The sequence below is a fragment of the Nycticebus coucang genome, chromosome 8 (genome assembly GCF_027406575.1).
Source record: "Nycticebus coucang isolate mNycCou1 chromosome 8, mNycCou1.pri, whole genome shotgun sequence".
In the NCBI taxonomy this organism is placed as follows: Eukaryota; Metazoa; Chordata; class Mammalia; order Primates; family Lorisidae; genus Nycticebus; species Nycticebus coucang.
The window spans coordinates 118,072,987-118,095,334 of NC_069787.1; the positions used below are offsets into that span (position 1 = coordinate 118,072,987).

Sequence of the window (22,348 nt, forward strand, 5' to 3'; positions counted from 1 at the left end):
CCTAGGACTCAGAACTTTATTTTGTGGTTGAATATAAAAACCATCAGGTGCTAGGAGCCTTAGTAAAGAGCAGCGGTTTACAACTGTGGGTGCTTTTGCTTTCTCTGTCCTCAGACACTGGCCATTTGTGGAGACACTGTGGGTTGTATGTGCTGCTACTTATATCAAGTGGGTAGAAGCCAGGGATGGCACTGACCTTCTCCCATTACATCCTACACCAGTGACTTCTCCTCTGGCCTCAGGCTAAGCAACTGTGGCCTGGGGGGAGTGATAGTCTCTTCAACCAGGAATACAATGTTTCAGATATTCCTTGAGAGGAATATACAAAGTGCTGTGGAAACAAGACTAGGAGTGACCCATGTTTTGACAGGACCTGACCCAGGCAGAGATTTTTGCATCTGTGTCTTGGAGGATGTGTAGGAGTGGATGGGCCCTAGGATATATGAGAGGTTAATTCATTCCAGGAAGAGAGAACAGCTTGTGTCAAGGGTCCTAGGACAGGAAGAATGTGGAATGTGCCTGGGTTGTGGGCCCAGGGCGTGGTGGTATGGAGTGAGCAGGGGGAGAGCCAGAGCGGGGAGGGGTGGTGTAGAAAAGAAAAGTGAGATCAAGTCGTGGGGTCTTTGCTATGTGGAGGTGTGAGAAACCATTTATGGGTGGTAAGGAAATGAGATTTAAGATGACTGAGGGTTGTAGATTGAGGGGAGAGCATTTGTGAGGCTCACATTGAGGCAGAAAGATTGGCTAGCAAGTTTTTTTTTTGTTTTTTTTTTTTAAGAGACAGAGTCTCACTTTATCGCCCTAAGTAGAGTGCTGTGGCGTCACAGCTCACAGCAACCTCCAACTCCTGGGCTTAGGCGATTCTCTTGTCTCAGCCTCCCGGAGTAGCTGAGACTACAGGCGCCCGCCACAACGCCCGGCTGTTTTTTTCTTGCAGTTTGGCTGGGGCTGGGTTTGAACCTGCCACCCTCCGTATATGGGGCTGGCGTCCTACCCACTGAGCCACAGGTGCAGCCCATGGCTAGCTAGTTTTAGTCATTGACATTCAGGACTGGAGTTGGGAACTAGTTTCCTGTGTTTGCTAGAACAAAGTACCACAAACTGGGTGGCTTAAAACAACAAAAAATTTATTCTCTCACAGATCTGGAGGCCAGAAGTCTGAAATCAAGATGTGATTAGGCTCACACGTCCTATGAGGCTTTATGGGGGAATACTTCTTGCTTGTCCTGGCTGTGATGGCTCCAGGTGTTCCTGGCCCCATCACTCTGATTTTTACCTCTGTCTTCACTGGTCTTCTCCTGGGGGTGTGTTCCCCTCCGGGGAGTCTCTTATGAGGACACTTGCTATTAGATTTACAACTCACTTAGATAACGCACGATGATCTCATCTTTGACTTAATTACATCTGCAAAGACCCTTTTCCCAAATAAGGTCACGTTCACAGGTTTTGGGATTTGACATAGGTATCTTTTGCAGGACTGTTTTTTGGTCTACGGGATTGGGAAATGTGGGAGAAAGGGGAATATACAAAAACGTTTATTTGAATGTTAGAATTGACAAAGATGTGTGAAGAAAAGAATGATTATCAGCATGTACTAACATTTTTTTAGCTTAATCCAGCAGTTCTCAAACTCTGTGCTCTGGGGAACTCTTTATAATCTTAAACATTGGGGAATCCCCTAAAGTTTTTTTTTTTTGTTTGTTTGTTTGTTTGAGACAGTCTCACTCTGTCCCCCTGGGTGCCATGGCGTCATATCTCACAACAACCTTGCACCAGGCTCAAGTGATAGTTCTTGCCCCAGCCGCCGAAGTTGCCGAGACTACTACAGGTGCCTGCTACCATGCCCAGCTAATTTTTCTATTTTTAGTAGAGATGGGGTCTCACTCTGCTCAGGCTGATCTTAAACTCCTGAGTTCAAGTGATCCACCAGCTGTGGCCTCGCAGAGTTGCTAGGATTACAGATGTGAGCCACTGCACCCCACTTCCCCAAAGCTTTTGTTGAGGGTACATCTCTCAGTATTTGCTATTTTAGCAATTAAAACTGAGAAGTTTAAAATATATATGTTCATTAAAAATAATAGTAACCTTGAATCTCAGGTGGGTGCCTGTAGTCCCAGCTACTTGGGAGGGCAGTTGATGGGGCCTGTGGGTGAGCTTGATAAGTGGCCCACAGGGACAGTGAACTTTAACATTCCAGCTATGTTTGTGCTCTTAGTTTTCCAGGATCTGCCCAGCAGTTTGTCTCCTCAGGACTTTTGCAAATGTGGTTCCTGTTGTCTGGTTGCCTTATTCTGTCACTGCAAAATGATTGTTTACTCTTTAGCACTAAACACAGTTTGTATTTGATATGTTCATTGTCTTTTCTGTGTCAAAACCTCCCCCCCCACCCCCCCGTGTAAGTTCCATGAAGCAGGGACCACATCTCTTATCTCTCCACTGATAACCAGAGGCAAGGAGAGGGTCTGGTATAAGAAGGTCTGGGATAAACTGCCCAGGCACTGCATATTAGCAAATGCTAAGTCAAGGCTGGGGGTGGTGGCTCATACCTATAATCCCAGCAATTTGGGAGGCTGAGGTGGGAAAATTGTTTTGAGTCTAGGAGTTTGAAGTTGTAGTTTGAGGTTGCAGTGAGCTATGATGATGCTACTGCACTCAGGCTTGGGGTGGGTGGTTGGGGAGAGAAAAAAAGAAACCTGCTAAGTCAACACCTGGCTCTTTATACCAGGCACAGGTATGCTGGGAAGCATTTTAACGTGGTTCCTCCCCTTTCCTTTTGTGTAACTTTGGCTACAGAGATGGTAGTTTTATGCACACGACAATACAATCATTAAAAAGTTGATTTGCAGTAGGAACAAACAAGGGAGGGTCCATTCTCTTGGGAGATTAGAAAAGGCTTCAGAAATGTGAGTATTTTCCAGATGGCAAGGCAGAGTGGGGAAGGCCTGCTGGGCAGAGGGTCTGAGCACAGAGGTGAGAAATTAGATTGTTGTGTGAACTATTGCCAATAGTTCAATAAGACAAAGAGTATATTGCATCTGTAGACTTGAACACTTCTATAGATTTTAGGATGTTTGGGAGAGTGGAAGGGATTGATACTGCTGGAGGGAGAAGAGATGTCAATGGGAACAAGACTGAATTGGTCCTGGGGCAAAAGATTGAGGACCCAGGGGAGAGATGGCTTTGACCTTGTTACAAATCCTCTCTTTGGAGAAAGGAAGGGAGGCAGAGTTCACACAGGGCTTCCCACTTGCCTTGGCTTTTCTGCAGGCTTTTCCTGAGTCAGTTTGAACGTGCCAAGTTTTTCCTCAGCCTTCAACCTACACCCAGCATACCCCAGCTTAGCCATACAAATGCCACCTGTTGTCAATTAAAATTTGATAGAATTTGCTGCTTTCCTTTACCAGCCATGTCATTCATGGAATAATCTAATAGCGTTCTTGAGATTCAAACCATTTAAGGCATCAGCTGGAGTGAAGAACTAATAAAAATGTATTTGTCTGAAGTGTTATTGGACTTTTTTGCTAAGATGCTAGTTTACTTAAAGGTGTGGAGGCTCTATCGAAACTTTGTCCAAGGCAGTGGTAAATAATTTATCTTTCTCCTGAGTTCTGCGATGAAGAAAGTTAATATTGACATTACTTAGGTTTTTTTAAAAAATTTTTTTAAATAAAGCTCTACACAGTGCTATGTTAGTAGATAGTATGGAAAATATTTTTGGCCTCAGAGTTGTTTTTACTCTTTGGTCAATTTCAGACTAAATGTCAACTCCCTCTTGAAAAAGATTCTTTATGAATCAGAGACACTGTTCACATTTCTACTACTCACTTGAATCCACTTTTAAGTTATTAAATAATTGCAATGTTTTTTAAATTATATTTTCATTTACTTAGTACTTGATCTACGCCTTCTACTGTGCTAGGTGATATGGGGGTGTGGAAAAGAAATAGGGGCCTGCTATCTGTCCCCCCTAGAAATGTGTTTCTCAGAATAACTCTGGTGAAGGACCAGTTTTTAAAAACATTAATATTTAATTTGTGGCAGACTGATAAAAATAATATGATTAAAATGGATTATTAGAAAAATGCTGCTCGAATGTAGTGACAATGTCAAATGCCATAAAAGTTTCCAAACGCTCTGTTTTTGCACATCTTTTTTTTTTTGAGACAGTCTTACTCTTGTCCCTCTTGGCAGAGGGCTGTGGCATCATCCTCATTCATAGCAATGTCATACTCTTGGGCTCAAAAAGATCCTCTTGCCTTAGCCTCCTAAGTAGTTGGGACTATGGCCACCTGTCACCATGCTCAGCTAGTTTTTCTAAATTTTTGTAGAAAATAGAGGTCTCACTCTTGCTCAGGCTGGTCTTGAACTCCAGAGCTCAAGCAATCCACCTGTCTCGGCCTCCCAAAGTGGTAAGATTACAGGTGTGAGCCAACGCAAGGACCAGTCTTGGTACCAGACCATGCTCTGGCTAGCACAGCTCTGGAAGTTAATGCCCAGCTCACTGACCCACATAAAAATTTTTAAAATGACTGGCATTTTATTTATTTTACAGTTGAATGAGATGGATATTCAGTGCAGTGTATGTAGTGCCACGTTGCATTATAATAGTCATTATTTAGTATGTTGGTTTTCCTCAGCGCTTTACATTTTGCATGCTTTCTTTTTTTTGTAGAGACAGAGTCTCACTTTATGGCCCTCTGTAGAGTGCCGTGGCCTCACACAGCTCACAGCAACCTCCGACTTCTGGGCCTAGGCGATTCTCTTGCCTCAGCCTCCCGAGTAGCTGGGACTACAGGCGCCCACCACATGCCTGGCTCTTTTTTTGTTGCAGTTTGTCTGGGGCCGGGTTTGAACCCACCACCCTCGGTATATGGGGTCGGCACCCTACCCACTGAGCCACAGGCACTGCCTGCATGTGGTTTTTTTTTTATGCCAGCTTCACAATACCTCTGAAGGGGGTATTATTATTATGACATCTTGTTTACAGATGAAGAAACGGAGGCACAGAGAGTACTTACCTTGCGCAAGGTCATTCAGAGGGGCATGATGGTGGAGTTGGATTTCTTGGGCACATCCTGTAACCTTTCTCTATATATAGTGAGGCTAAAAGTGCTGCATGAGTTCAGAAAGGAGAGGGTGGGGTTCTTGGGGATTTCACTGGAGGATGTAGGGTTCTAGGGGCGGGTAGGGTTCGAGTGGGTAGGGACAGGTTACACCCCTTTATAAGGAATTGCTGGGAGCAGGAGCGGCGGTGCCTGGACACATCAGACTGACTTGGTGGCCCATCTGTGGAGCCCCCAGCAGGTTGGGCTGTGGGGGGTGGCGGTGAGCTCACATGATTCTGCTGTCAGATTTATCTCACTAGCTCATGCCTAATAAATCCAGTGGGGGAGAGAATAGAGTTGGGGAGGCTGTGAGGGAGGCGGCTCTAGTAACCAAAGCATGAAGTAAAAAGAGCCTGGCTGATACAGGCTTTAAATAGGACCAGAGCAGAATTGGCAGTTGGTGACAAATTGGTCAAAGGAAATGAAGAAAAGACGAGTGGAAAATGCTCCTATACTGTTCAGCTAGGATGGTGTCATAGGTCCCGTTGCTTGAGACTCTCCAAGGGACACATTTTTGTGCCCTGCCTCTGGTGCTTGCTTGGCTGCTGAAGTAGAATGAGTATTTAGACTCCCACCCACTCTGGTTTACTAGAAGGTCTCAGTATTGAAAGGGCTGGTGTAGCTTTGGTTTCCTGCCCAGCCCCGGCCCATGCTTTCAGTCTTGATTTAATGCCTGTTCTTGACCTCCTCGCGGGCTGCTCTGGTGGTATTTGCCAGATTGCTTGGAAAGTTTGCTAAGCTTGACTGAAGAGGTGGGAATGAGCAAGCCTCCCGAAAAATAAAAAGGGTGGAGGCCAAGAGCTGCTAACAGAGGCTAACTGTTTACACTAGTTTTTCTGAAGTTGACTAGGAGAAATTCGTTTCCTTGACTGAAAATTAAAGATTTAGCTTTTCTGTTTCTGAGCAACTGACCTAAGACCAATGAACAATTGCTACCAGTAGCAAAATAGAATGTCGAGTCTTTTTTCCCTTTTTGCCAAGCAAGAAGGATGTTCTGTGGTTTTACTTGAGTTTTCCTGTACCCATTTTATCTGTCACTCAACAAGGTTTTTTTTTTTTTTAAATTTCACCAAACATTTGGTGGAAATCATTCTCTGGTTTCCCACAGCATGGCTTCCTGTATGTGTGTGCTGAGTGTGGGATCAGGGATGCAGTGGGGTGCTGTAGAGGGATAAATGAAAAGAGCCACATTGCGGGGATAGATGTAGTCAATTGATGGCTTCAGAAGACAGAAACCATGGCCTGTCCTTGTGTGCTCTGCCCTCAGATCACCCAGCACGCTAGCACGTGAAGTATTCTACTCAGTGAAAAATGATTGAAAGGAAAGATTTACGATTCGATAAGATGGCAATGCAAGAATTGTTTGACTTACCTTAGCAATAATGGATCTAAAATTCATTCAGGCTGACTTAAATGTAATTCACAGCCGAATAAACTAGCAGATACCTTAAGTCCTCTTTCTTGCTGTATGAATATGCAAATCTAAAAGTTCAAGTATTTTTCTCCTGCAGCTTCCCTCCATTTTTTCTGAGAGCCATATCCAGGTGTTTGATATCAGAGGATGACATGCATTTGAATGTGATTTGAATATGAATTAATTAATGGGATACAATTACTTAGATAAGAGTGGAGTAAATGCGAAGTATATTTAGATATAATTGGAATCAAAGGTTCTCCCACTTTTAAAGGGGGGAGGAGGCACTGCCTGTCTCACTAGGACACTTACAAGTAGGATGAGGTTGTCATGGGAAGTTGGTACCTCTGAGGGCTGTGTTCACTGTGTCATACCTGTGGGACATTTCCATCCAGTTTATTGACGTTACTGCTTCCCCAGTCATGCGCACAGTGTGGGCTGCACGTGCTGGCTATACAAAGGTCATAGTTGTGATGATGCTGTTTATCCTTTTAAAGAAAAGTTCTTAGAGTGTGCCATTTACTTGCTAATGGTGTCACCCAGTTTTCACTTATTCTTTCCAGGTGGCATGTGAGGTAGGTGGGGTTATCTCCATTTCCCAGAAGAGGAAAGGAGCCAGGCTTCTACTGTAGGCTTGTTGCAGTCAGGCCGTGCTCTCCCCGAATATCTTATTATCTTAGAGAACACGTTGATCTATTTCGGGACCTGATTTCTCACGTGGCCACTTAACCATTCATTTCACTTCTGCCCACCTTTCAGACTCAGTTTCTCCCTCTGTAAAATGGGGTGCATCCTACCCCAGCCACTTAGCTATTATGAGGATGGGCCTGGATGTGCCGTTTAAATGCCAGGAGTGGTCTCAGTGCCTTCGTGTCGGCCACATACACCGACGCTGGAGGGTTCGAACTTGGCCCAGGCCTGCCAAACAACAATGACAACTACAACCAAAAAATAGCCAGGCGTTGTGGCGGGCACCTGTAGTCCCAGCTACTTGGGAGGCTGAGGCAAGAGAATCCTTCGAGCCCGAGTTTGAGGTTGCCGTGAGCTGTGACGCCATGGCACCCTACCCAGGGCAACATAGTGGGATTTTGTCCTAAAAAAAAAAAAAAAAATTCCGGGAGTGGGATTATCATAGCCTGACCTCTGGCCTGCTCTAGGTACAGATGTGAAGGTGGCACAGTCTGTTGTGTGCTGAGCTCATCACATCCTTTTGGTTCCGTCAGTCCCCACAGTTGGTGATTGATGGCCTGCAGGTGTGGGTTGGATGGAGTGAATATTAATAGTATATAGAGGATGGTGGATGTAAAGAGCTGACTTTCAGCTGTGGCTTCTGTGCACATGTGGTCTTACAAGTTTGGCGAAGTGGGCAAAGGACAAAATTAGCTTTTAGGAGAGTCTTGCCTTCCTCACCTGGTCTGGCCTCTACCTCTGGCCCTCTTTAGGAGGCTAGTATTAATGTTTCTCTTGTAAGTATTTTGGCTGCAGTGGGGACCTCTCACCCCCAACCTTTCTGATGCCCTTGACCTTTCTTCAACTTTCTCAGAAACCTGTTACGTGCCAGGTCAAATATAGGAGATCCATCTATAACAGGAATCAGTCCCCATCTGTGGTGTAGGGGGCCGAGGTGTCTGCTTACGCTGCACCTTAGTGAAGCTGCTTTTCTTGGCTGTTGTACTCCACGGTGATGGTCCTCTGCTGCCGCCGAGTGCCCTGGATCCCAACTTACTATGCAGTCTGGCCATGAGGGACGGGGAGGAACTGCCCTTCCTCTATGTATGTTTCATACTCCTCGGGCTGCGGTACCACGAAGTCGATGTTCTAAAATAATGGAAAATTATTCTTTTTTATTGAGATAGAGTCTCACTATGTCACCCTCAGTAGAGTGCTGTGGCATCACGGCTCACAGCAACCTCAAATTCTTGGGCTTAAGTGATTCTCTTGCCTCAGCCTCCCCAGTAGCTGGGACTACAGGTGCCCACCACAATGCCCGGCTATTTTTGTTGCAGTTGTCATTGTTGTCTAGCTGACCCAGGGTAGGTTTGAACCTGCCACCCTCCGTGTATGTGGCGGGCGCTGTAACCACTGTGCTACGGGCATTGAACCTGGAAATTTATTCTTTTTTAGTTCTGGATGCTGTCAGTCTGAAACCAAGGTGTTGGCAGGGCTACTCTTCTGCAATAGCCTCAAGGGCAGTGGTTCTCAACCCTCCTAATGCCACAGTGTATTTTCATTGTTAAAAAGGGGTCTCGACTCACAGATTGAGAACCGCTGCTCTAAGGGAAGACCTTCCTGGTGCCCCCTGTCTTCTTCTGGCCCCTCTTGTTCCTTGGCCTGTGTCAGCAAAACTTCAGTCTCTGCCTCCGTCTTTGCATTTCTGTGCCCGTCCCTTCTCTTACGTGGGCAGCAGCCATACCAGATTACGACCCCTGCCCGCATTCCGCGTGACCTCGTCTTTCATTCCATCTGCAAAGACCCTGTTTCCAAATAAGGCCCCATGCATAGGTGCAGGAGTGAGGATTTGATTAGCTGTTTGAGGCCCCCAGCTCTGCCCATAGCAGTGTGCCCACAGGGCCTCTCTTCAGATCCTCCTCCATGTGTTCCGAGTTGGTCTGGTACTGGCTGTTGCCTTCTGGGTCGTGGGCTGGCAGGTCATCTCCTCCTGTTTTCTTAGGAACTTCTAGTTCTCAGGCATCTCCCTTTTTTCATGTTATTTTCAACTACTTCCTTCCCTGGCTTCTTTCTGAGGTCATTAGAACAGGCACCCGACTCTTCACATCTTAGGTCTCTCTCTACCCTGTTTCCCATTCCTCTTTTCCTTCTCTGCACTTTTCCAGAAGCATCCTGCACACTCACTGTGCTCCTCACCCTCCCGAGGCTCCCTCTGCTCCTTCCGGTCATTCTGCTGAGACACCCGTCTCTCCAAGTCACCAGTGACGGCCGCGTTCCCTCAGCGCTCTCGTGAAGCAGCTTCTTCCTTGGGCTCCAAGGCAGCTCTTCCGGTTTCCTTCCCGTGTCTCAGTCTCCTTCGAAAGCTTTTCCTTGTCTATCTGGCTATTTAATCAGTATGGATTTTTCCCAGGGTCTGTTGCTTTGTCCTCATCCTAGGTGATCTCATTCACGCCCAGGCTTCGCTTTTGACCCACTGCTTCATCCTTACTCCTGCACTCCAGACCCGAGTGGCTAAGTGCCTGTAGGACATATTGTGTCTTGTTTGTCTGATTCATCAAACTAGTTTTCCACTCCACTTGCCACCCAAAGCCCTCCAACACAGCCCTATCTTGGGAGATATTACCATCCGAGGGGACTGGGGGCATCCTTGACCACCACGCTCATTCCATCTAACAAGTCAAGGTAAGTCCTGTTGAGTTTCCTTCCTAAACATCCTTCTGTATCATACAAGCTATCATTATCTGATGTCCCCGCTCTTTTTTAAAAATCATTTTTAATTTTTTAACTTCAGGTTAATGTGAGGGTACAGACAACCAAATACAATATTTGAGTTTGTTAGGTAGCGTCCCTCTTGTAGCTATCTCCTGCACCCAGAAGGTGTGCCCATATACTCATACTTTGGGCAGAGGGAGCATCCCAACCACCCCCTCCATCGTTCCCCCTCCCCTCAACTTGAATAGAAATGAGTTTTTCTCCAATGATGTCCCCACTCTTAGGACAGTCTACTAACTGGGCCAACCTCCCTTACCCACAGTCTGTTAGTTACTCTGACCCTACTCCAGCCGCTCGTCCACACTGCAGACCTTTTCAAGTTGAATGAAGCACTCCCTTGCTTAAAATCTTTAATGCTCCTGTGATAAAGACGGACATCCTTTAACTGGCCCACAGACTCTTTCCCACCCTGCTGCTTCATTCTTTCCTTATGCCTGCGCCCCCTCCTTTGCTTCTGCTATGACAGCAGCATTCTTTCTGTCCTTTTCCCAACCCTGTAGACTTTATCCATGCCTTTCCTCTGCCAGTGATCATTATGCCTTTCTAACGAATTGACCCTTTTATCACTATGACATGTACCCCTTAATCTCTGATAATGCTTTTTGTCTTGGATTCTACTTTATGCAATTTTATCACACCTACTTCAGCTCTTTTATCTTCATTGCTTGCATGGTATATACCTTTTCCCATCCATCCATTTACCGTCAACTTATCTGTCTTTATATTTGATGTACATCTTTATATTTAAAGTACAACCTGTAGTTGGACTTTACTTTTTTATCCATTCTGACAATTTCTGTCTTTTAATTGTAGCCTTAGTTCATGAACATTTAATTATTACTTAATGTGATTATTGATGTGGTAGGATTTGGGTGTACCATTCTATTTGTTTTTTCTGTGTCTTTGGCTTTCTACTTCGTTTTTTTTTTTTTTTTTTTTGCAGTTTTTGGCTGGGGCTGGGTTTGAACCTGCCACCTCTGGCATTTGGGGCCGGCACCCTACTCCATTGAGCCACAGGCGCCGCCCTACTTCTTTTTTTTTTTTGAGACAGAATCTCACTATGTTACCTGTGGTAGAGTGTCATGGTCTCACAGCTCACAACCACAAACTCTTGGGCTTAAGCAATTCTCTTGCCTCAACCTCCCAAGTGGCTGGGACTACAGGTGCCCGCCACAACACCTGGCTATTTTTTTTTTTTGCCGTTGTTGTTTAGCTGGCCTGGGCTCGGTTCGAACCCGCCAGCCTCACTGTATGCGGCTGGCGCCGTAACTTCTGTGCTACGGGTGCCAAGCCTGGCTTTCTACTTTTATAATTTCAATTAAAATTAATTTTGATTAAAATTAAAATAAAATATAATTTTAATTTACCTATTGGATTTTAGTTAGACTTCTCTGCATTTTAATTTTTACAGTGGTCACTCTGGGGATATATAATCCCTACCATTTCACAGTCTCCGTAGAGTTAATGTTGTTTTGTCACTTCATGCAGAATGTCAGGCCTTGGCATTGTGAAGCCCTGTTCTTGAAGTTAACTCCCACTTTGCAGTTAGAGGTCAGGTCAAAGGTCATTTTGGGGGGTGTTGCTGTCTGATTTCCTAGACTAGGTTAAGCCACTATTTATCAAGTGCTTTCTGAGTTGGCAGAACTTCTCTTTGGGGCATTTATAACACTGTCAATTCACTCACTGTGGAATCCCCAGTACTCAGCACAGAGCTATATGCATAATTATTTCTTGATTCAGTGAAGAGGATCCCTGAGTTGTCATCCTTTGAAAAAATGCACAGGATTTCATGATAATGTACTTCGAGGGGTGGGAATGACATGCTTAGAGTTTGTGTGTGTGGTGTGGCATATTATAGGTGGAAGAAGTGAAAGGTAAAATAGAAAACGACAGTAGCCACCATTTATAGGGCACTTGAATAATGGATCAGGCACTGTGTTAAACTGCACATTTTATCTTATGTAACTTCAGTCCTGTGAGTTATTCTTGTCTCCTTTCAAACAGAGCCACCAAGGGACAGAGAGATCAGTTGCTTTAGTCCCAACCATAGGTAAGGGCTCTGCATTCAGACTCAGGTCCTTGGGATTTTCACACTTAGAGTGGAATCTGGCCTGGAATGCTGGGCGTGACTGCTTAAGGCTTTGAATGCCAATCCTAGGTAATTGTGTTTCAATTCCGGGCAGGGTTGGGGAAAGAAAAGCATGTTACTGAGGGTCTGGAGATATTTGTGCTAGATGCTTCTTTATCCCTTTCTGGGGCTACAGGGTGGGTAGAAAGCCTCCAAGGATTTTGGATGCCAGTGCAGAATAAAAATCTGTGTTTCAGGAGGATTCATGTGAGGCCAGTGGGCAGGCAGGACGGAGGAGGCAAGATGTGTGAGGAGCAGTGGCTGGAGCCTCTTCTGATAGCAGCTTCAGAGGGGTGACTAAAATTTTAAAGGAAGGAATAAAAGTGAGACATGATTTGACAGAGGTATGGGTAAGATTCGGTAATAGTGAGGTGTAAGGAGGAAGAGCCTTCCCTTATCTTCTGGGTCATTTGTATCTGCTGACTGTGAGTGTTGTCTGAGAAGTATTAAATATACTGTATCTGTGATAGGAAATGTCACAGCCCTGATTCTCAAATCTGGGTCTGCAGACATTCTCAGGGGTCTGGCAGAATGCTGTTTTGGGGGAGATGTGGACAAGGCTAGGAAAAGTAGTTACAAAACCATTTTAAAAATTTTATTTGTTCTGGGTGGTGCCTGTGGCTCAAGGAGTAGGGCACTGGGGCCCCATATACCAGAGGTGGCGGGTTCAAACCCAGCCCCGGCCAAAAAACTGCAAAAAAAAAAAAAAAAAAAATTATTTCTTCTAAGTAAGACCTGAGCTAACCCAGCCTGCCTGACAGCTTCATAGAGGGGTATGTGGTAGGCACTTCTGTCCAATTCACTGATCATTTATTGCGTTAGACATGACTAGATGACGGAGAAAACTGGGAGTTTTTCTGCACATGTTCTGTGCACTAGATGGTGACCCTGGAGGAGGGAGGTTCAGAGTGAGTAGGTGTGTACACATGCAGCGGTGTCTGTATTCATGTGCATTCATTATCTGCTTTTCAGATGGCCATCGAAAATTATGCTAAACCAAACCTTTTTTTTTCTTAAGTGAGAAAGAGCTTAAGCAATTTCCAAACTTACATAAAGATGTTTGCACTTTCCCAGTGAAACGTTTCATTGAAATGAAAAGATAGCTTTGAAAGTGATCCAAAAAATAAGATCATTCTCTGAAGTTCAAGGTAGATACATGAGATTTATGGATGCATTTGGAGCTTACCCAAAGTATTGAAGGTCTGGTTTTTCTACCAGGGCAGCATACAAAAATATGGAGTGAACACTGGCCTTCCGTATTATCATGGGCCACATTCTAGGCTTTGTTTCTGTGTTACTCTGAGTACCTGTCTCTCTAGAATTGCTTTAAGGCTTGCTATTTTAGTTGAAACCAACGACAAGGTATGTGAGAATCTGCCTTTCTCCATGCTTGGGTTACTTTGGGACCAAGTCGGTTGTAAATCTGTTGAAGTCTGTGTCACAGCTGTTTGCACTGCTACCCTGGCCCATGCAGTGAGGGCTGAATTCACATCCTCAGCTAGCATCGCCTCCTGGCTGAGTAAACACTTGGTATGCCCATCTCGCACAACTATTTTGTCCTAGATGCTGCTAATTTAAATACGTTTAAAACCATGTCTAAATTCATGATTGCCCTCACTCTCAACCGTTATTGATATTAAGAGTGATTTTTTTTTTTAAATTCCCCATGTTGTACAATGGGAAATTTTCCGACCTTTAATAAGGACTCCTTTTACTGGAAAAAATCCAGCGCTTGCTGATCTGTTGCCCAGAGCACAGACCTCGTAATGAGATCCTGTTTAACTGCTGTGTGTGCCCCCAAGTTTTTGAGGTCTTAGTGAATACCTTGCTTGTAGATAGGCAAAGTAATAACTAGAAGTTCTAAGGATTATTAACTGAGTATAGAAGAACAAGTTTTTAAACGTCTATAAGGAAAGGCACTGCAAGAACTTTGGTGGTTGTTACCCTCTTTTATCTTGAGAAATCTTTGAAGAGGTTCAAGGCTAGTGCAAGAGGAAGCTATCTGTGTCCTTTACCGATTCTGGCTTGGGGATGTTAGGGGCACGCTGTTCCCAAATCTCTACTCTCCCTCTTCTATTTTTGCTTGGTTATACTTGGGAAAGACCTTCAGTGCAAAGTGTCATAAAAGTTTGTTATTTGAGCTCATGTAACTTTGAGTTCACGTAACACATGTTACTTCTTGTTCTGAATCTCTTCCTGCTGCCCAGTGCCATTAAGTACCCACGTCCCAGCCCTATTTCCCACACTTGGGATCTGCAGACTGCCTTAGGTTGGAGTGAAATGGTTTTCCTTTAAAAGGGATCTGTCATCGTGGGAAACAGTGTTAAGCAACAATAGTAAATACTCTGGAATTTGAATCTTACTGTTTAGGTTTTTGCCATTATTATTAACTTTTCAGAAACTTTAAGAAGACTATCAAGGGTGTGTTAATGGGTTGTGGCCCTCTGAGTTTTTACCTCCTTTTACTTGATTTCTTTAGGAATCTGACCTAAAATTTTGTACCAGTGGACCTCAAACACAAGTGACATCCATCCAGCGTTCTTTTTGGCTCCTCTTTGCTCCTGATGGAATTGAGTGCGCCTGGTTGTCTTGTTCATTGTGAGTCTCGAGGAAGTTAAAGGAGTGAAGTAAAAACTTTGTATTTATATGCTTCTTTCCTTCCTGGATCTGTCTTTGCATTTGTGCCTTGGTGTTAGGGGAGAGGGGTGTGGTAGAGAATTCCAGCAGGGCTTGGTTGAGATCTGCTCTTGAGCTGTGCTGGGACGTCCAGCATCCTCCTGCTGGTGAGAGCCACACTGATGCTGGGCACGGAAGCCGGAAACCTAACATCTGCATATCAGTGTAGCCTCTGCATCCCTGGGAACCTTGGTAGAAATGCAGATTCCCAGGCTTTACTCGGGATCTACTGAATTGGGAACTCTGTATGTGGGGCCAGCCAGCAGTGTTTTTTAGTAAGCCAATTTGTGCCAAAGTTTTTGACAGCCACTGCTTTCAGTCAAGGGTCTTTTTAATTTCCCAAGAAGCCTTGTTGTATTTTTATTTTTTTTATAATGCAGATACACTTTTATTTATTTATTTATTTGTTGTTGCATTTTGGCCGGGTCCGGGTTTGAACCTACCACCCTCGGTATATGGGACCAGCACCCTACTCACTGAGCCACAGGCATTTTTAAATGCTGACCAGAGCTTCAGGTTAGCCACTTTCCTGAACCAGAGATAGGACACAGACTGTAGCAGTAATGCTAATTGCTAGCAGTTTTCAAATCGTGTGATGGGTAGGAGCATGGAGGGTTTAGAATTCTTCACCGCTATGTGACCTTGGCTGATTAACCTCCCTGCTTTTTTTCTCAAAGGGGATATGGAGATAATCATGGTGGAAAGTGCTACCTCCCTTTGCCCCATTTTACACTTGAGGAAACTGAGGCACAGGAATGGTGCCAGAGCTGGCTTAGGACCAGCCTTAAGTGGAGCTGGGGTTTAAATTCGGACAGTCTGACTGCAGACCGTGGGCTCTTAACCACCACTCTGTGCTGTCTCTCATGCCCATTTCCCTTTAGTTGATCTACACTACTGCCAGGGTATGCACTTGGAGCCGCCTGCGGTAAGTTGGAATGGGAATATCTCCATTGTTCTGCACCAAGCAAGACTCTGGCTCTTCACAGTCTGCAGCTAGGTGGTTCTTAAACCTGGAGGCCGAGGTGGGTGGATTGCTCGAGCTCAGGAGGAGTGAGATTTTGCCTTTAAGAAAACAGCGGGGTGTTGTGGCGAGCACTTGCAGCTCCAGCTACTCGGGATGCTGAGGCAAGAGAATCACACGTGAGCCCAAGCATTTGAGGCTGCTGTGCACTTTGACTCTGTCTCAAAAATAAACAAATAAACAAAACCCCCCTGGAGTTTCTGTATCCCTACTTCAGGAGTAAGGCTCTGGTTCTCAATGGAAGCATTGTGGAAATCTGTGGGTCATTTGTGGGTCATCACCATGATTGGGGTGCTGCTATCACTTAGTGGAAGGACGGGGGTGCTGGCTGTCCTCCCGGGCAGGCAGTTGGGCCTCATGAGGAATTGTCCTGCATCCCACCAGACTTCCCGACATGCCACTGGGACCTTCAGCAACTGTTTTTTCCTCTCCATCTCAGATGGGAATGTGGTTTACATGTGATCTCAGATTATTTTTATTGCATGCTGTTAAAGTACTTTCAACATACACTGACTTCCTGAGGAATATATCTGTTGTTAATATATTGGGAGAAGATTTCGTTTAGTTAGTTTGAAACTAGTTTGAAACTAACTAAATGAAAAGGGCTTTTCCTGATTTCAGAAAATTCCTCTCATGCTGTTGCTGATAATTTGAGGTGGTGACACAACACACCTGTCGATACCTTTGCGTTTTTTTAGTCAGCGCATTATGCTGATTCTAGGAATAGGTACAGACGTTTAGCAACTTTGTCATCTGGGGCCCTATTTCTTCAAAATTTACTGTGTCCATGAATCACCTGAGAATTTGTTATGAAGCAGATTGTGACTAAGTCACAATCTTCATATTTGTTATGAAGCAGATTGTCTCTAAGAAAATACCCCACTGTTTTCTTAGAGACAAAATCTCACTCTTCCTGAGCTCAAGCAGTCCACCCACCTCGGCTCCAGGTTTAAGAACCACCTAAGGTTCTGCATTTCTAACAAGCTCCGGGGGCTACTGATGCTCTTGGTCCAGGGACCACACTGTTAGTAATGAGGAGAGTCTAGTGTGTCTGTTTCCTTTTGAAGTGCCTTTTTTTTTTGAGACAGAGCCTCAAGCTGTCATCCTGGGTAGAGTGCTGTGGCGTCACAGCTCACAGCAACCTCCAACTACTGGGCTCAAGCAATTCTCCTGCCTCAGCCTCCCAAATAGCTGGGACCACAGGTGCCCGCTACAACACCTGGCTATTTTTTGGTTGCAGCCGTCATTGTTGTTTGGGGGGCCCGGGCTGGATTTGAACCCGTCAGCTCAGGTGTATGTGGCTGGTGCCTTGGCTGCTTGAGCCATAGGCGCTGAGCCTGAAGTGCCTTTTTTATTATAATTTACTTTTTATGTTTTTTTGTGGAGCAAGAGCATTATATTGATGTAAGAAATGTTAGTATAGTTAAGTCATTAGGAATTTCTTTTCAGATTAAGAAAAAGGGATGTTATGAAATATTTGTTTTCATGATAGCATAATGTGCTTGAAGGGGTGAGAGCCACTTCTGGGTGACACAGTGATGCTAATTCTAAACAAATGAAATCACGGACCCCAAACTTATGAGGTAGCGATTTAGAGTATGCTCATGTTATTTTTTTGTTTTGTTTTGTTTTTGAGACAGAGTCTCACATTGTTGCCCTCAGAAGAGTGCTGTGGCATCACAGCTCACAGTAACCTCAAACTCTCAGGCACAAGTAATTCCCTTGCCTCAGCCTCCTGAGTAGCTGGGACTACAGGTGCCCACCACAATGCCCGGCTAATTTCTGTATTTTTAGTAGAGACAGGGTCTTGCTTTTGCCAAGGCTGGTCTTGAACTCTTAAATTCAGGCAATCCACCTGCACTGGCCTTCCAGAGTGCTGGGATTATAGGAATGAGGCCTGCACCCAGCCAGCTCGTGTTAATTGTTCAGAACAGATTATCATTTATACTTTGAACAAATATTTATTGCACACCTATGTGTGCTGTGTACTGGGCACTGCATCTGTGCACTCTGAGTACTTTGCATGTATCTGTGAGCAAAATAAAGATCCTCCCGCCCCTGACTTGTATACCTCACCTTCTAGTGGGGGAGACAGACAGTACACATTCTAGGTAAATTATGTGGTGTTTTAGCTGATAAATGCTGTGGATTGTTAGGGGATTAGGAATGCTGGGTGTGAAGGGAATGGGTCATCAGATTTTTTCAAATTGGGTCATCAGATTTTTTTCATTGAAAATGTGAAATTTGAGGAAAGGTTTAGTTAGGGTGGTTAGATGTTTGAACATGTGGATACCAGGAGGAAGAGCAATCCAGTTACAGGAAACAGACAGTGCAAAGGCCCTGATGCTTGAGAATGTCAGGCTGGCATGTTTGAAGAGCGTCAAGGAGACCAGCATGGCAGGATACTGCCATGGGAGTGAAGGGGAGTGTGGGTGGGGACGAGGTCGCAAAGGTGATGGGGGCCAGATCATGAAGGGACTTGTGATGCATCATAGGGCCTTTGCTTGTGCTCTGAGTAAAACGGGGAGTTAACTGAAGATTTTGAGCAAGAGTAACATGATCTCACTTAAGTATTTATTTATTTTTGAGACAGAGCCTCAGGTTGTTGCCCTGGGTAGAGTGCTGTGGCATCACGGCTCAAGTGATTCTCTGCCTCCCAAGTAGCTGAGACTACAGGTGCCCACCACAATACTCGGCTAATTTTTGGTTGTAGCCGTCATTATTGTTTGGCGGGCCTGGGCTGGAGTCACACCCGCCAGCTCAGGTGTATGTGGCTGGCACTTTAGCCACTTGAGCCAGAGGTGCTGAGCCTCACTTAAGTTTTTTTTTTTTTTTGTAGAGACAGAGTCTTACTTTATTGCCCTTGGCAGAGTACCGTGGTGTCACACAACTCACAGCAACCTCCAGCTCCTGGGCCCAGGCAATTCCCTTACCTCAGCCTCCCCAGTAGCTGGGACAATAGGTGCAAGGAGGGAGGGTTCCACAGTGCCTGGCTATTTTTTTGTTGCAGCTTGGCTGAGGCTGGGTTTGAACCTGCCACCCTCCGTATATGGGGCTGGCACCCTGCCCACTGAGCCACAGGCACCGCCCCTCACTTTAAATTTTTAAAATCTCCCTCTGGCTGCGTGTTGAAATGGCCTTCAGGGCCAAAGGTGCAAGGAGGGAGGGTTCCTGTAGGAGCCATTGTGGAATCCAAGCATGTGGCAATGTAGTAGTGGTGGTGAGAAGTGGCCAGCTACTTGGTGTATTGCTGTGTAGTTTAGCATGAAAGATTTAAAAAATTCTCAGAGCTCAAGGCTTCCAAAATGCCCATGTGCTTCCAGGTGAGGAAAATCTGAAGTGGCTGGTACGTGTTAACCATGGTTCCAAGTTCACTTCCTTCTGGTGGTGGTGTGTACATGTGTGCACGTGCTTGCTGTCAGGAGAGGGGACCGTCACACCCAGCAAGCAGCTATCTGAGCTGGTGTGAGTTTAGAATGAGAAGTGCAGCAACACTACATGGAACTGTCTGGTCCCGAAAGCCTCACGTGTCTTTTTTTGATTAAGCCAGAATATACCATGCGCTTTTAGTAAAAACATATGCTGTTACTCAATTAATATTTCTTGTAGCACTGTGATAGTCAATCGAGGATAAATATTCAATTTTCGTATTCTCTTGTCCTCAAGAGCCCACTTTTCTTCTACTTTCTTAGATAGATGCTGAGACGATAGAAATTTTGCTAGCCTGTTTGCTTTAAGTCGACTGAGATTCTTCTGACTTAAACATTTTGCCATAGATTTTCTGCTACTAACTTGACACTGTTGGAGCACTTTGAGATGTCTTCTGATATGTGTGTGCAACTCATCTTCTGCTCAGCTCACGATTTCAGTGACCTTCTATGCTTGGAGGAGACTTGACTGCCAAAGAGCTAAATTTCCTGTAGTGGGGTCTTTTGAAAGCCTGCCAAAACAGTGGCCCGCCAAGGTATTAGTAAGAGCACTCATAATTAAGTAAAGTTACACGGCATGTTTCCAGCAGACCTCGGTTTTCAGCCAAGGTGACCTTTTTAGACTTTGGGCAAGTGCATAAATGTCGTAAGCTGCTTTGTCCAGCAGTGATTTTGATCAGTTGCTCCCCTCCCCCCCCCCATTTTACACTGGCAGCAATTACTTAAGAGGAATAAATGTATATTATCGTTCTTGTGCTCTGGCTACCATTACTTCAGCTAGCACAAAGATCATTTCTTGGCTTGGAGCAAGGGGAGCAGAAGGTAGCTTCGTTTACTTAGAACTCTCCCTCTTATTCTTTAAGTCTGTATTTTAGGAACTCTGAGTTCCATAACTCAATGATCATATGAGCAGGGCAAGGAGGTCTTTTTATTTTTTATTTTTTTAAAGCCTCAGGTTATTTTTGATGTGGCCTTGGAAAAGTTTTCCTATGTCTATCCAGTAGGAGATCTTTTTAAAGAGAGTAGGAGTTATAGCTGTGTATTTTTAGACCACATTTTCATGTGGCGTTTGTTCTTTGGTGGCGTGGTGTCATGGAAATTTCTCTTCCCAGTGTGGGATTTGGAAGATAGTATTTCAGCCATGGCTTTGTCCAGTGGCTGTGGTAGCTTAGTGGGCCACAATCTTCTCATCTATAAAATGGGCATGAAGACAGGTGTCTGCTGTCTCCGGGTGAAGATCAAGGGAGCTCAAGTGTATGGAAGAACATTACAAGCTGTACACTCTCCTCCAGTGATGGACTGTTGTTGTGTGGTTACTCACTGTGGGGGTCATGGGTAAGGGGGGGTGAGCCAGCTGTCTTGAACATAAAATAAGGATACGTATGGGGACTGGCAGGGAAGGGGGAGTCAAAAACTGTGTGCTTCTGGAAGTAATTATAGTTCAAAACTTGTGTCATTTTATGTTTTCGTTGGGGGAAGTTTTGCTTACTTTTTTTCCTTTTTCCAATGTTTAAGTTGAAAATTTTCAAATTTAGTCCGGGTATGGTGGCTCACACCTGTAATCCCAGCACTCCGAGAGTCTGAGGTGGGTGGATTGCCTGAGCTCATGTGAGTTCAAGACCAGCCTAGGCAAGAGTGAGACCCCGTCTCTACTAAAAATACAAAAACTAGCCAGGCGTTGTGGCCAGGGCCTGTAGTCCCAGCTACAGGCTGAGGTAGGGCATCTGCTGAGCCCAGAAGTTTGAGATTGCTGTGAGCTATCATGATGCCACAGAACTCTACCCAGTGTGGCAGAGTGAGGCTCTTGTCTCAAAAAAATAATTTTTTTTTCAAAACTTACAGAAAAATGAAAAGAATAGGGACGCTGTGGACACATATGGCCCTTGAGATTCCAAAGTGCAGCTCCTTTCCTGAATCCAGACTTCACAGGACAAATCTCTTTATTAAAAGGGATTTTTGTTCTGTAAAAATTTTTTTTTATTAGTGTGAGGGTGCATAGGATTAGGTGACATTGTTTGCATTTGTAAGGTCACCCAGGAAGTGTGCCATATACCTCTCCACTGCACCTGTTAGGTGGGAACTTAACAAAACTCCTCCCCTCCTCCTTGCCTACCCCTTCTTGAATTTAATTGTATTTTTCTCTCACGTGGGTCTGCTGTGTTTCTGTCACAGTATTGAGTATGAAGGATGCTTGTCATTCCATTCTTGTGATAACTTAGAAGAATGGATTCCACCTCCATCCAGGTTAATATAAAAGATGCAGAGTCTCCATCTTGTATGGTTGAATCATATTCCATGATATACATATACCTCAGTTCATTAATCTATTTAATTGTTGATGGACACTTGGGTTGTTTCCACATTTTGGTGATTGTGAATTGAACGGCCGTAAAGATTCAAGTGCAAATGTCCTTATGATAAAATAATTTTTTCCTTCTGTGTAGATACCTAGTAATGGGATTGCAGGATCAAATAGAAGGTCTCCTTTTAGCTCTTTGAAGATTCTCCATACTTTTTCCCGAAAGGGCTATAATAGTTTGTGGTCCCACCAGCAGTGCCTAAGTGTCCCCCTCTCTCAGTACCCACGCCAGCACCTGCAGCTTTGGGACCTTGTGATGTGGGCTGTTCTCACTGGGGTTAGGTGTTATCTCAGAGTATTCTGTAAAATTTGGGGTTTGGTCAAAAGGCCACACTGAAGGATCCAGAAGGCCGTGTGTGGCCCGGGGCCGCAGGCTCCCACTCTGACACCAGTCAACGGTTGTTAACATTTGGCCACATTCCCTTTCTCTCTCCCCACATGTATATACTGATTTTAAAACTTGAGTCTCTGCTTTTTTTTTTTTTGATTGTTGTTCTTTCAACAGCTCTGCTCTACAGAGTTTTGCAGCCATTACACAGGGTGCAATATGCTAGATTATGTTGGAGCTTTCCCATCCTTCTGCTGAATCAGTGCCTTCTCTCCAACAGGATGAACTGACGGCTGTGAACGTAAAGCAGGGCTTCAGCAATCAGCCAGCCTTCACCGGAGACGAGCATGGCTCGGCCAGGAACATTGTAATTAACCCATCAAAGGTAATGCTTGTTGTCTGTTTCTTAAAACTTCTGAGAAAGTACGTGTTTAATGTTGATAAATGA

General features: G+C 44.8%; 1 protein-coding gene across 7 annotated transcripts in view; it reads left to right on the top strand.

The window, feature by feature from the left end:
• Nucleotides 1-22,348, top strand: part of MED12L (mediator complex subunit 12L) — a 337,656-nt gene that overhangs the window by 12,549 nt on the left and 302,759 nt on the right. For all 7 annotated transcript variants that reach the window (XM_053599366.1, XM_053599369.1, XM_053599370.1 and 4 more), the window contains one exon: nucleotides 22,181-22,285. In XM_053599366.1, coding sequence (XP_053455341.1) covers nucleotides 22,181-22,285 — 105 coding nt within the window. The remainder of the gene's footprint in view (nucleotides 1-22,180; nucleotides 22,286-22,348) is intronic.